At 43.0% G+C, this 11,254-nt stretch overlaps 1 protein-coding gene across 1 annotated transcript; it reads right to left on the minus strand.

Annotated features, from left to right (window-relative positions):
• Positions 1-1,591: 1,591 nt before the first annotated feature.
• On the minus strand, positions 1,592-10,214 carry ZNF572 (zinc finger protein 572). Its single transcript, XM_053661151.1, has 3 exons — positions 10,106-10,214; positions 5,530-5,643; positions 1,592-4,750 (listed from the first exon to the last, which is right to left on the minus strand). The coding sequence occupies exons 2-3, from the start codon at positions 5,606-5,608 to the stop codon at positions 3,813-3,815; spliced, it is 1,017 nt and encodes a 338-aa protein (XP_053517126.1). The 5' UTR covers positions 5,609-5,643; positions 10,106-10,214; the 3' UTR covers positions 1,592-3,812.
• Positions 10,215-11,254: the final 1,040 nt, after the last annotated feature.

Here is an 11,254-nt window from a genome sequence, read left to right on the forward strand (position 1 = left end):
ATGGAAATCTTGCAAAACATACTTGACTTAAGGAATAGGTTATGAAATGATTTGACTATTTTAGGTGATAATAAAAGGCATGAAATATCACTATAGGCTGACAAAACTTTAGTTCTCAGGATTAAGAGACATGAATTTTCTTTGAAAGTTAATCAAACATTTGATTAACACACCATGAGATATAATTAAATGCTTTGCTTTATAGGCAGATATAGGAAAAACTTCCCCCCACTTACTAGTGAGAAGAACCAACCAAATTTTGTGTTAGCTTATTTATACAATTTCCTCTCAAGATTTTTTACAAACCTTCTTCAATTTGTAGGCTTGCTATAATATGCACAGTCCCTTTTAGTTTGTTTCTTTTCAGTTCATTCAGAAATAAAAGTTCTTTTCTCTACTGGCAGATACACAGTGCTCAAAAGTGAGCTGTTTTGTTAGCTTGTAACCTTGACAACTGCAAGGAGGCCGGAGGAGTGGGGTGGAGGTGCTGAGAGATCTTCAGCCACTTCAGTTTTAAAAGTACCAGTTTTTTCTCTTTTGCACATTGAGGGAGGGGGAGTTATTGCTCTCGGGGACAGTGAAACAAAGGAAAGACTTAGGGTGGAGGGAAGCAACAGGAGAAAGCCTGGGCGGGCTGCTTTGGCTCATAGAAAATTTATGGATAGGGAAGGAGTGAGCAAGCCTCAGCTGTCTTCTTCAGCTGAAAGTCAGCGAAAAGGCTGTGCCTGGGGTGGGGGCGCTGGAGACAGGAACAGGGAGTAAGCCCCTCCACACCCTGGGCTGCAAGTCTTTATGGGACCCTTGGAACTTAGAGGAAACAAAAGGTTTATCTCCTCAAAGGGGCATGACTATTTTTCGAGAGGGAGAACAAGACATTCACCTGACAAATGCACTACCCATAGGAGAGATTCAGCAGGGTTACAACCAGTTAATGACTCAGACTTACTGTTCCCTGGCCATGGTTGGGAGGTAGAAAAGACCAGGAGATTTTGAGTAGTGTGTCAAAGTTTATGAGGGGCTCCCAAGGGCCATTACACCTTTGGTCATCCCCAGCTCTCTTACATCTTGGTATCTCCCCTGGTGGTCTAAAACAGCTGAGGGCAGGCTCAGAGTTCTGGGTGACCAATCCTTATTTGGCATGTCCCCTGACAAGCCAAAGTTACATTACAGTGATGGGAGTTCCCTGCACATCTTTGGATTAACCCCACACACCTCCATGAGGCCCCTACTCACGCAGGGATGCCTGCGAACTCGGACCAGAGGGAGTATGTACCTCTTCAGTCTTGGAAACACAGGCAAACCTGAGCACTCATCTTGGGTCTTATCCTTGCTTCTGCCTCTGAACACAGACCTACTCTACCTGGATACCCCTCTTCTATAGCATTGCTGCATGTCCTTTAACCCTGAAGGTGAAACCGGCAATAAAACACAGCTGGAGACAAAGGGCAGAACCAGGGTCATGATCTGAGACACAGCACCAAAGTATGTTCCAGAGAGAGACCCGAGTCAGGGGGCCCCCCGCCCACCCTCCACCACTTACCTTGGTTCTTGTCTTACAACAAAATAATTCAATCAAGAGACAAATGCAAAATGGAAATGAAATAGCAAGTTTATTTATGAAATATACGTGAGCACAAAGCTGCAAGCAGGCCCCCAGCTAAGTCTAAATGCCCCACACACAAGAGGAAAGAAAGTTGTAAGTTTGTTAGTGAGTTAGTTTTATACACTTGAGCCGAGGCTACAAGTGGGTACTTAGCTACTAAGTACCTTCGGGTTCAGGGGTTATTGACCTTAGTCAGCTTTTAGGTTCTCCCTCCTTTCCCCTCTAAATCTTGGGAATAACGTACAGCTACGCAGGCTTTTTTTCTCAGTTAGTAAAGGCTCTTCATCCTAGTGAAACTGTGACAGAGGCCCCCTGTCCCAGCAGTCTCAAGGACTCCCCTCCCCGTGCTGTTTCTGCTTGTGCTGTTCGGTACCCATCAGGCTCACTGGACCGGGCTCAGGACTGCTGAGTCAACTGGTGGGACGGGTCCTCCTTTTGCTTCCAGCCTCCTGCATTGAGTTCTTGGTTAGATTGGAATGGCGAGGGCCCTGCCTTTATTTCCCCTCCGGCCACTCAACAGACACCAAGGTCTCTGAGGCTAACTTCAAAGGTGATCCAAATGGCTAGTAAGACTAAGGAACTGAATTTTGAACTTCCTTTAATGTTAATTATATCAATTTAAATAGCCACGTGTGGCTAGCGACTATTGTATTAGTGCAGTTCTAAAGCTACAAAAGTTCACATTCAGTGATCAAACATGCATTTTTTTTTTTTTGAAGAAAGGAATCCTTTCTTCCTGAAGACCCAGCAAAATAGCCAGGAAATCAGGTTATTGGTTCAAAAAAGAATTTTCTCTGGGTAAATCCCTGAGACCAGTAATAATTTATTGCCACCCCATCAGGGAAGAGAAAATAAGGCAACTCAATGGCAGTCGCGGCTCCCAACTCTCAGGTGTCACTGCTTTAGGTGATGCTTCAGGTTTTCCTCTGAGGCTCTTCTGAGGCTCTTCCCTTCTTTCCTCAGATCAAAACAAATTCCTCCTTCCTGTCCATTCTTGACAGGATCTCTCACAGCAGATTCACTGATCTGGTGATCTGGGTCTTCTCATCCTTAAACAGAGAAGTTGACTTTTTCTAGATGTTTCAGCAAACAAGCCAAAAATACTTTGTAGCATAATGGTCAGAGAATACTTTAATTGTAATGGTCCAAAAAGAAAGGAAAAACCAGTTCTGGGACTTCAGAGGAAGATGAATTTGGGACTGAAAATGAACAGATAAGGGCAAGCTACTCTGAACAGTTTTTCAGAGTCCACTCATGCGAATCTTCACCTTCAGGAGGCTCAAAAACTTTTTTGTAAATTTTCCGACATGGACAGGTAGGCACTTCTGCTGAGCATTTCTCACAGTCGGTACACTAGGAAGATCGTCCTCTGATGCGGGTCCTCCAGCGCCTGATAAGGTTCAAGCTCTGACTGAAGCCCTCACCACAGTCAGGACATTTACAAGGTTTCTCTCCTGCGTGAGTCTTCTGGTGAACCACCAGGATGGAACTCTGATGGAAGGTTCCCCGGCACTCAGAACCACTGAAAGGGTTTTCTCCTGTACGAGTCCTCTGATGTCTAATGCGATGGCCAAAACTCTTCCCACACTAAACGAGGTCTGTCCAGAAAATGTTCAGCCAGTGTTAATATAACAATAGTTTGTGCAACACCGGTGTAACCTGACAGCCAAGGAGAGTGGACTGGAATGCACATGTGTGAACAATGACGACTTCACTGTACTTGTCAGCAGGGGCAGTAGACACTGCTGAGTGAACCTGTGTCCTGTGTGGCTGTCACATTCAATAGACTGAACAAGTACAGCAATGAATCAGCATCAAATTTTGCATTAAGCTTGAACATTCCTTTGCAGAAACTATTCGGATGATTCAGAAGGCCACAGCTATGGGCAACTGGCGATTGACGGCTTCATCACAACACACTTGCTCATGTATCATGTCGTGTGGTTTTTTGGCAAAACATCAAATCAGCTCGTACAGCCAGCTGCAGCTGACTCAGCCTGCTATGGCCCAGATTTAGTGCCCTGCGACTTCTGGCTTTCCCAAAACTAAAACCACCTTAGAAAGGAAAGAAATTTCAGACTGTCGATATTCAGGAAAATATGACAGGGCGGGTGATGGTGGTTGGGAGAACCGTGTGTGGTCCCAAGGTACCTACTTTGAAGGGGACTGAGGCATCACTGTCCTATGTACAAAGTTTCTTATCTCTTCTTCAATAAATGTCTCTATTTGTCATATTACATGGCTGCGTACTTTCTGGACAGACTTCCGTGTGTACTCTCTGATGCTTTATTAGAGTGGAATTACAACCAAAGCTTTTTCCACATTCAGTACATCTGTAGGGTTTCTCACCTGTGTGTGTCCGCTGGTGGCGAATCACGCTGGAACTCTGACTAAAACCCTTCCCACAATCAGAGCATTTGTAAGGTTTTTCTCCAGTGTGAGTCCTCTGATGTTCTATTAGGACGTAACTGTGGCTGAAGCATTTCCCACAAACGGGACATTCATACGGTTTCTCCCCAGTGTGTATCCTGTAATGCTGAATCAGGTGAGAGCTGCTACTGAAACTCTTCTCACATTCGGGACACTTGTAGGGTTTCTCCCCCGTGTGAGTCCTCTCATGGATAACAAGATGGGACGTGTTGCTGAAGTTTTTCCCACATTCCCCACACTGGTAGGGCTTCTCTCCTGTGTGTGTTCGCAGATGCTGGATCAGGTGGGAGCTGTTACTGAAGCATTTCCCACACTCAAAGCATTTATAAGGTTTTTCTCCTGAGTGGGTCCTCTGGTGAGCACGCAAATGAGAACTATTATTGAAGCTTTTCCAACATTCAAAACATTTATGACGTTTGTCTTTGAAGGATGAATTCTGCTGGCCAGACGTATTGGCATGTTCCCCTGAGTCACTGGGTTTCTCTTCCTCTTTTCCTGTAGAATTTTCCCGATTCTCTGACTTGCTGTCATTCTCATAGAAGCCATCACACCAAGTCTCACCTCCCTGGGACAGTGTCAATGGTATTTCTTTTGTATCCTCTTGCTTAAAGTTTTGTGGGCCATCTTTTTTAGACCATTTTGAGGCTCTCTCTTTAAGATTATCTGCCTTAAGGTTGTTGTGCTGAACGGTTTCTAAATTATTCTTACTTTCATCTCCTGCAAAAAATAAACAAATATTCTAAACATAGCCCCTAATTTCCACCAGGGGAATTCTGAATTGCAGTGGAAGAGAGGAAATAACCCAGTAAAACCTTGTACATTATTTTATATAAAAACTTTTTTAAAGCTAGTTTTACTTCTTTAACATCAGAAGCAAGTGCTTTTTTTGTATTTAGTAACAACACTAGAAAGTGTTTGAACAAGGGTCAGCAATCGCCAAGAGAGATGTTCATTTAAAATAAATTCACTAGTTTCATTCTAGAAGACTTAAAAAAGTGGGGGAGGGGACTTGAGTGGGGGAGACACTGAATAGCATACCACCTGATGTGAAAGCTAGACGTAAGTACCTCAGCAGATATAGAAATGACGATAGCCACTACAGGCATACTTTGCTTTATTGAACTTAGTTTCACAGATGGTGCATTTTTTTTACAAATTGACAGCAAGCACCTACACCAGTGAAATGATTATGACCCACTTTATTGAGATAATTGCTTTATTGTGATCTGGTACTGAACTTGCAATATCTCTTAAGTATGCCTATATTTATTAAGAATATATAGTGTCTCAATAATCCTAAAAATATATGCGAGACAGATATTATCACTTCTTTTTCTTAAAAAGAAAACTAAGACTAAGACTTAACACAATTTGTGAGTTATAGAACAAGAAATTAAAAGTTTGTTTCATTCTAATGCCTTGTTCTTTCTACACACTTTATAGTGCATCTTATAATGGATTTCCAAAGTATTCAGATCATCTTACTGATCCCTCACCTGTAAAAGAGTTTTTCAAACTCCCCCTCTCCGTGAGGCCGTTAGCAACTGAGACCAGTGGTTTCTGCTCTTGCTCCATCACAACGATCACAGCCAGGTTAGGAATCAGAAACCCTGCAGAAGGAAACAGGTCATGTTTGGGGGTATCTGTTAGGATTTGGTCTTCCTCTTTCCTTCCCAACCATTGTAACACAACAATTTAAGTACAGAATGTTTTGTTAATAATACTGGAAATAAATGGTCTTTAGAAGCCCTTTTAGAAAAATCTTTTCTCAGATGCACATGTTTAAAATTAAACATTAACTCAATTTACTTTTTCCAAGGAAATAATTAAAAATATTAAATGTTCACATTAGGGTCTGAGGATACAGCTTCAAAAAAGTGAATGAATACAATACTAACTGTCCACTCAGATCTTAAAACACTTTAATTTAAAAAAGGGGATTCTGAGGGGTCGTGGAGGAAGACACCAACAATAAGACTTCAAGAAATCAATATGCAGGTATACAAAGCAGCTAAAGAGGAAAAAACCTGTATAGTTTAGAAATAATAACTTAGGATTCCTATAACTAATAACAAGAAATTAGTACAAAGCAGAGCTAGAATAATTATAAACAATAACCCCTAAATATAAAAGAAATCTGCCCTGGCTGGTGTAGCTCAGTGAATTGAGCATGGGCCTGCAAACTAAAGGATCGGGGTTCGATTCCTAGTCAGGGCACATTGCTTGGATTGCAGGCCAGTTCCCAGCAGGAGATGCACGAGAGGCACGAGAGGCAACCATACATTGATAGTTTTCTCCCTCTCTCCTTCTCTTCCCCTCTAAAGATAAATAAAATCTTAAAAAAAAAAAAATCTAACAAGGGACTTCTTCCTTCCCTCTATTATAATCTCAATATCCATTTCAGTCTAAACTTCACCTTTTTCAGCAAAATACAATCCCTGACCTACTTGATGGGACTAGAAAACATGATCTATCACTGGAAGGCAGTTATATGTGAACTTGGCATCCAAGCCAAGTTATAATTTCAGAAAAATGAAAGTCTAAAAGGATATACAAAGGCGTGCATATGAAAACCAAGCACAAAATTATATACTATAATTTTGACCTATTAATACTTATTTTGTGCCAGGAAGTGAACTGAATAATTTACACATAATATTTCTCATTTAATTCTCACAACAGCCCTCTTAGGTGTGTAAACAATTACCAGCATTTTATAGATGACCTAAAAAAGGCATTTTGAACTTCTGGCCAAGACGGAGGCATAGGTAGACATGCTGTGCCTCCTCACACAACCATAAGAAGGATCACAACAAATCTCAAAACAAAATACAAGAAGAACTGCAAAAAAATCAAACGGTGTGGAAGTCTGACAACCAAGGATTTAAAGAAGAAATAGCCAGACTGGTAGGAGGGGTGGAGACGGGGAGCTCGGGCAGAGATGATGCAGTGTGGAAGCAAAGAGGAATGGATGGCTGCACGCTCATGTGTGATAGATAAAAGCTGGGAGGGACACCTGGGGAGTGAACCGTCTCAGCCCCAGGTGAGACTGCAGGGCCGAGTTCCAGCACCAGGAAATAAAGCATCATAAATTCTAGCTGTAAAAGCCAGTGAGGGTTGGAGTGGTAGAAGAAACTGCCAGTCCCTCAGGAGAGTCTGTTTAAAGGACCCGCGCAGCCCTAGAACATACACAAACCCACCCATTCTGGGATTCCGCACCAGTGCAGCAGGTAGAAGGGTGCCAGTCACATTCAGGAAGTCACTGGAAACAGGACCAGAGCCAAGCAAGCAGAACTGTTCCCTCTCTGAATCTTCCCCCACACACAACACCACAGAGCAGATGAAGTGGGTTGCCACATCCTTGTGAATATCTAATGCTCCACCCCTTACAATGTAACAAGAGTGCCAACACAGAGTCAAAGCACCTCTACCTAATACACAGAAACAAACACAGGGAGGCCGCCAAATTGAGTAGACAAAAAAATATGGCCCAAATGGAAGAACAGATCAAAACTCCAGAAAAATATCAAATGAAACAGAGATAGCCAACCTCTTGGATGCAGAGTTCAAAACACTGGAGATAAGGATGCTCAGAGAACTCACTGAGTATGGCAAACACATAAAGGAAGAAATGAAGGCTACACTAAGTGAAATAAAGAAAAATCCACAGGAAACCAACAGTGAAGGAAAGGAAGTCGGGGTTCAAATCAATGGTTTGGAACATAAGGAAGAAATAAACAGTCATCCAGTATAAAATGAAGAAACAAGAATTCAAAAGAATGAGAGAATAAGAAGACTCTGAGACATCTCCAAATGTGCCAACATCCAAATCATAGGGATGCCAGAGGGAGAAGAGCAAAAGCAAGAAATTGAAAACTTATTAGAAAAAATAATGAAAAACTTCCCTGATTAAGTGAAGAAAATAAACATGCAAGTCCAGAAAGCACAGAAAGTCCCAAACAAGATGGATACAAAGAGTCCCATTCTAAGACACATCATAATTAAAATGCCAAAAGTTAAAGAGAATCTTAAAAGCAGCAGGAGAAAAAAAGAGAGTTACCTATAAAGGAATTTCCATAAGATTATCGGCTGATTTCTCAAAAGAAACTTTGCAGACTAAAAGGGACTGGCAAGAAGTATTCAAAGTGATGAAAAGCAAGGACATACAACCAAGATTATCCAGCAAATCTATCACTTAGAATGAAAGGGCAGATAAAATGCTTCCCAGATAAGTTAAAGAAGTTCATTATCACCAAGCACTTATTACATGAAATGTTAAAGGGGCTTACATAAGAAAAGATCAAGACTATGAACAGGAAAATGACAACAAACTCAAAACTAAATTAAAAAAAACAAAAGCAAACTAAGCAAACAACTAGAACAGGAACAGAATCATAAAAATGGAGATCACAAGGGAAGAAAGGGGGGAAAGGTACAGGAATAATTGAAGCATAATAGAGAGATAAAAGAAGCATAATTGGTAGGTACAAAATAGAGGGAGGTTTAGAACAGCATAGGAAATGGAGAAGCCAAAGTATTTATATGAATGATCCGAGGACATGAACAAAGTGGGGAGACAGCTGGAGGAAAAGCAGGTACCACGTACATGGGGCAAAGGGAAAAAAATTGGGACAGCTGTAATAAATAAAATAGCATAATCAATAAATTATACTTTAAAAAGTTAGTAATTTCCTTTCGGAAAAATAAAAGAAATAAAAAAGACATTTTGAAACTGCCAAGGCCACGCAACCCAAGAGTGGTAGACCAGGACTCAACCCCAAGTCTACCTGGGCAGTGACTCGCATTCTTAGCTACTTCAGGATGCTGGACCAGGAAGCTGAGAGCTGAGCCTAACCCCAAACTGCAAACAATCGTCAGAGGGCCCTTATTTAGATTGTATTGACTGGATTTTTAGAGAACAGATTTACATCTCTTAGATCTTATACCAAATGGAGCTGGCATTCCCTAAACACCCTCAGTAATTAGGGACTGGTTCTAAGAAAAGGTGAAACTAGTCTCAATTATAAATATCCCGTGTTTGAGTGTGGGGAGAGGGGAAAGACACCTAAGGGAGGGGAAGAAAGTAATTCAAATGGAGTAACATTCCCTAGCTAAGCTGGTGTAGCTCAGTGGCTTGAGTGTGGGCCTGCGAACCAAAGAATCACGGGTAGATTCCCAGTCAGGGTACATGCCTGGGTTGCAGGCCAGTTCCCAGCAGGGAACATATGAAAGGCAACTATTCATTGATATTTCTCTCCCTCTTTCCTTCCCTTCCCCTCTAAAGATAAATAAAATCTTTTAAAAAATGGAGTAACATATTTTGCTCTCCGAGTTACATAGGAGTAACATGTTTTGCTCTCCGAGTTACATATTTCTATCAAAGTCCTTACAAAGGAAGCGGGAGCCTGGGTAACATCCCCGTGCCGGCACCTTTCCTGCTAAGACACCATTAATTTTGGTACTGGGGCATCCTCAGGTGCACTGCTTCTGTCAAAAGGCTGCAAACTCAAGGTGATGAGTTTGCATCTACTGAAATGCTGTCTTTGGGACCCTGGCTGGGTTGCTCAGTTGGTTAAAGCATCCTCCCATCCCTCCCAAAGGCCAGGTCCCAGGCTCCACTTCTGTGAGAGCACACGCGGGAAGCAACCAATGACTACATAAATAAATGGAACAACAAATCTCTCTCTCAAAGAGGAAAAAAAAAAAAAAAACCAGAAGGGCTGTCCTTAAGGTGTCACTCCATAGAGCGGGCCAGTTTTCACTGTCAGCGCCCATTCAGGGGTCTGAATGCACTGAGTGAAGCTTAGCCAATTAAGAACCCTTGGCGGCGACCACAGGTTGGGGTGCCCTGTGAGATCAAGTTCCCCAAGACCATACTGTCACCAGCTGAGGCGATCCATTAAGGGACTCCGCGGGCGAGGGAGGCGCAGTGGCCGGGGCGGTGGGAGAGGCTGGGCCCTCGTCCCTCGCAGCAGCGGGATCCCCCGCCGGGGCGTCTGCTGCAGCTTGGGCGGTGCAGTTTCCTCTCCTGCCCGCAGCCCTCAGCCCCCTTCCCCCCGAGAAGGAACTTACTGTTCTGGGGGCTACACACAAGGCGCCCTGCACCCCTAGCAGGCCAAGATGTCCCGGTGGGAGGAGCCCCCACTTCTAACCCTACCAACCTAAGGTCCCAGACACTCAAACCGCCAGACCGGAACCGGAAGTTGACCTAGCTTCCGCAGCCAGCTTGTTACAGTTTTTCTAGGAAACAGAGTCAGCCAGTGCTCGTTGATCTTAACTCTTAGGGCCCCGGACCAAAAGGAATGACCTGGCGGATTTCGTTTCCTTGGGCTGTCATTCCAGTACGGCGGTTCTCGTTCATCACGCTTCTCAGGCGCCTTGTCATAGGGGCCTGATTAGAGCTTATACTTTTCTTGACAACAGGGCACCATCAGATTTATCATCATCAGACTCAAAAAGCAAACGAGCATTTATTAAGCACCTGTTGTTTCTGTTCTTACCGATGTGGACTTGGGCACACAATATGTAGTGCTAACTGGGAAAGCTAACTGGGAAACAGCTGGAGAGCGAAGGCATCCATACACATATAAAACAAGTAGTTTACAAGGCACCGTTATTACTAACATTCAGAGACAGTTAAATTCTGCTTTTGTTCAGAGAAAATAGAAGTCAATCTCTTCATACGAAAGGCAAATCTACTCAAGTCTGCACCCCTGGCCCTCTCCTTTCCTCCTATGAAAACTGAGGACTAGACCTTCACATTTAAAACAAGCCCTTCACTGGTACTCAGCTTTTTCCCCATCTTCTTGGCTTCCTTATGCCGTCCACTAACCTCTCAGTTCTTCCAGTTCCATCCCAAAATAGCCCCTCAGCTTCCATTTTTTTCTTACCATGTTTTGTTTTTATCATTTCCCACTCACCTTTTAACTCATTTCCCTTGCAGCGAAAATAATACATCACTAAGGTTACCAATGACCTCTGTATTTGTTGGTGTGACTGGTATTTTTCAGTTCTCTGTTTCTTTCGGTTTTGCTACTGCTGAGAACTCCTTCCAGAAACACTCTTGAGGTGGTGGGCATGTTAGCCTCCTTTTTCTCCACATCTAGTCGGGCTGTTACAACCCTACTCTTCACTAATTGTTGAGGCTCCCCCAGGCCACCTACACCCTCCCCCCTCTCATCTCCAAATGTTTCCTATTTGGCAATCTCCTTCGCTGCCACA

Source organism: Artibeus jamaicensis, unplaced genomic scaffold (genome assembly GCF_021234435.1).
Source record: "Artibeus jamaicensis isolate MK-2021 breed Jamaican fruit bat unplaced genomic scaffold, CSHL_Jam_final scaffold_916, whole genome shotgun sequence".
In the NCBI taxonomy this organism is placed as follows: Eukaryota; Metazoa; Chordata; class Mammalia; order Chiroptera; family Phyllostomidae; genus Artibeus; species Artibeus jamaicensis.

Coding starts and splice junctions, on each gene's coding strand:
- ZNF572 (XM_053661151.1), bottom strand. CDS start 5,608: ATGGAGCAAGAGCAGAAACCACTGGTCTCAGTTGCTAACGGCCTCACG. Junction 4,751..5,529: donor TTTGAAAAACTCTTTTACAG/GTGAGGGATCAG, acceptor TATTTTTTGCAG/GAGATGAAAGTAAGAATAAT.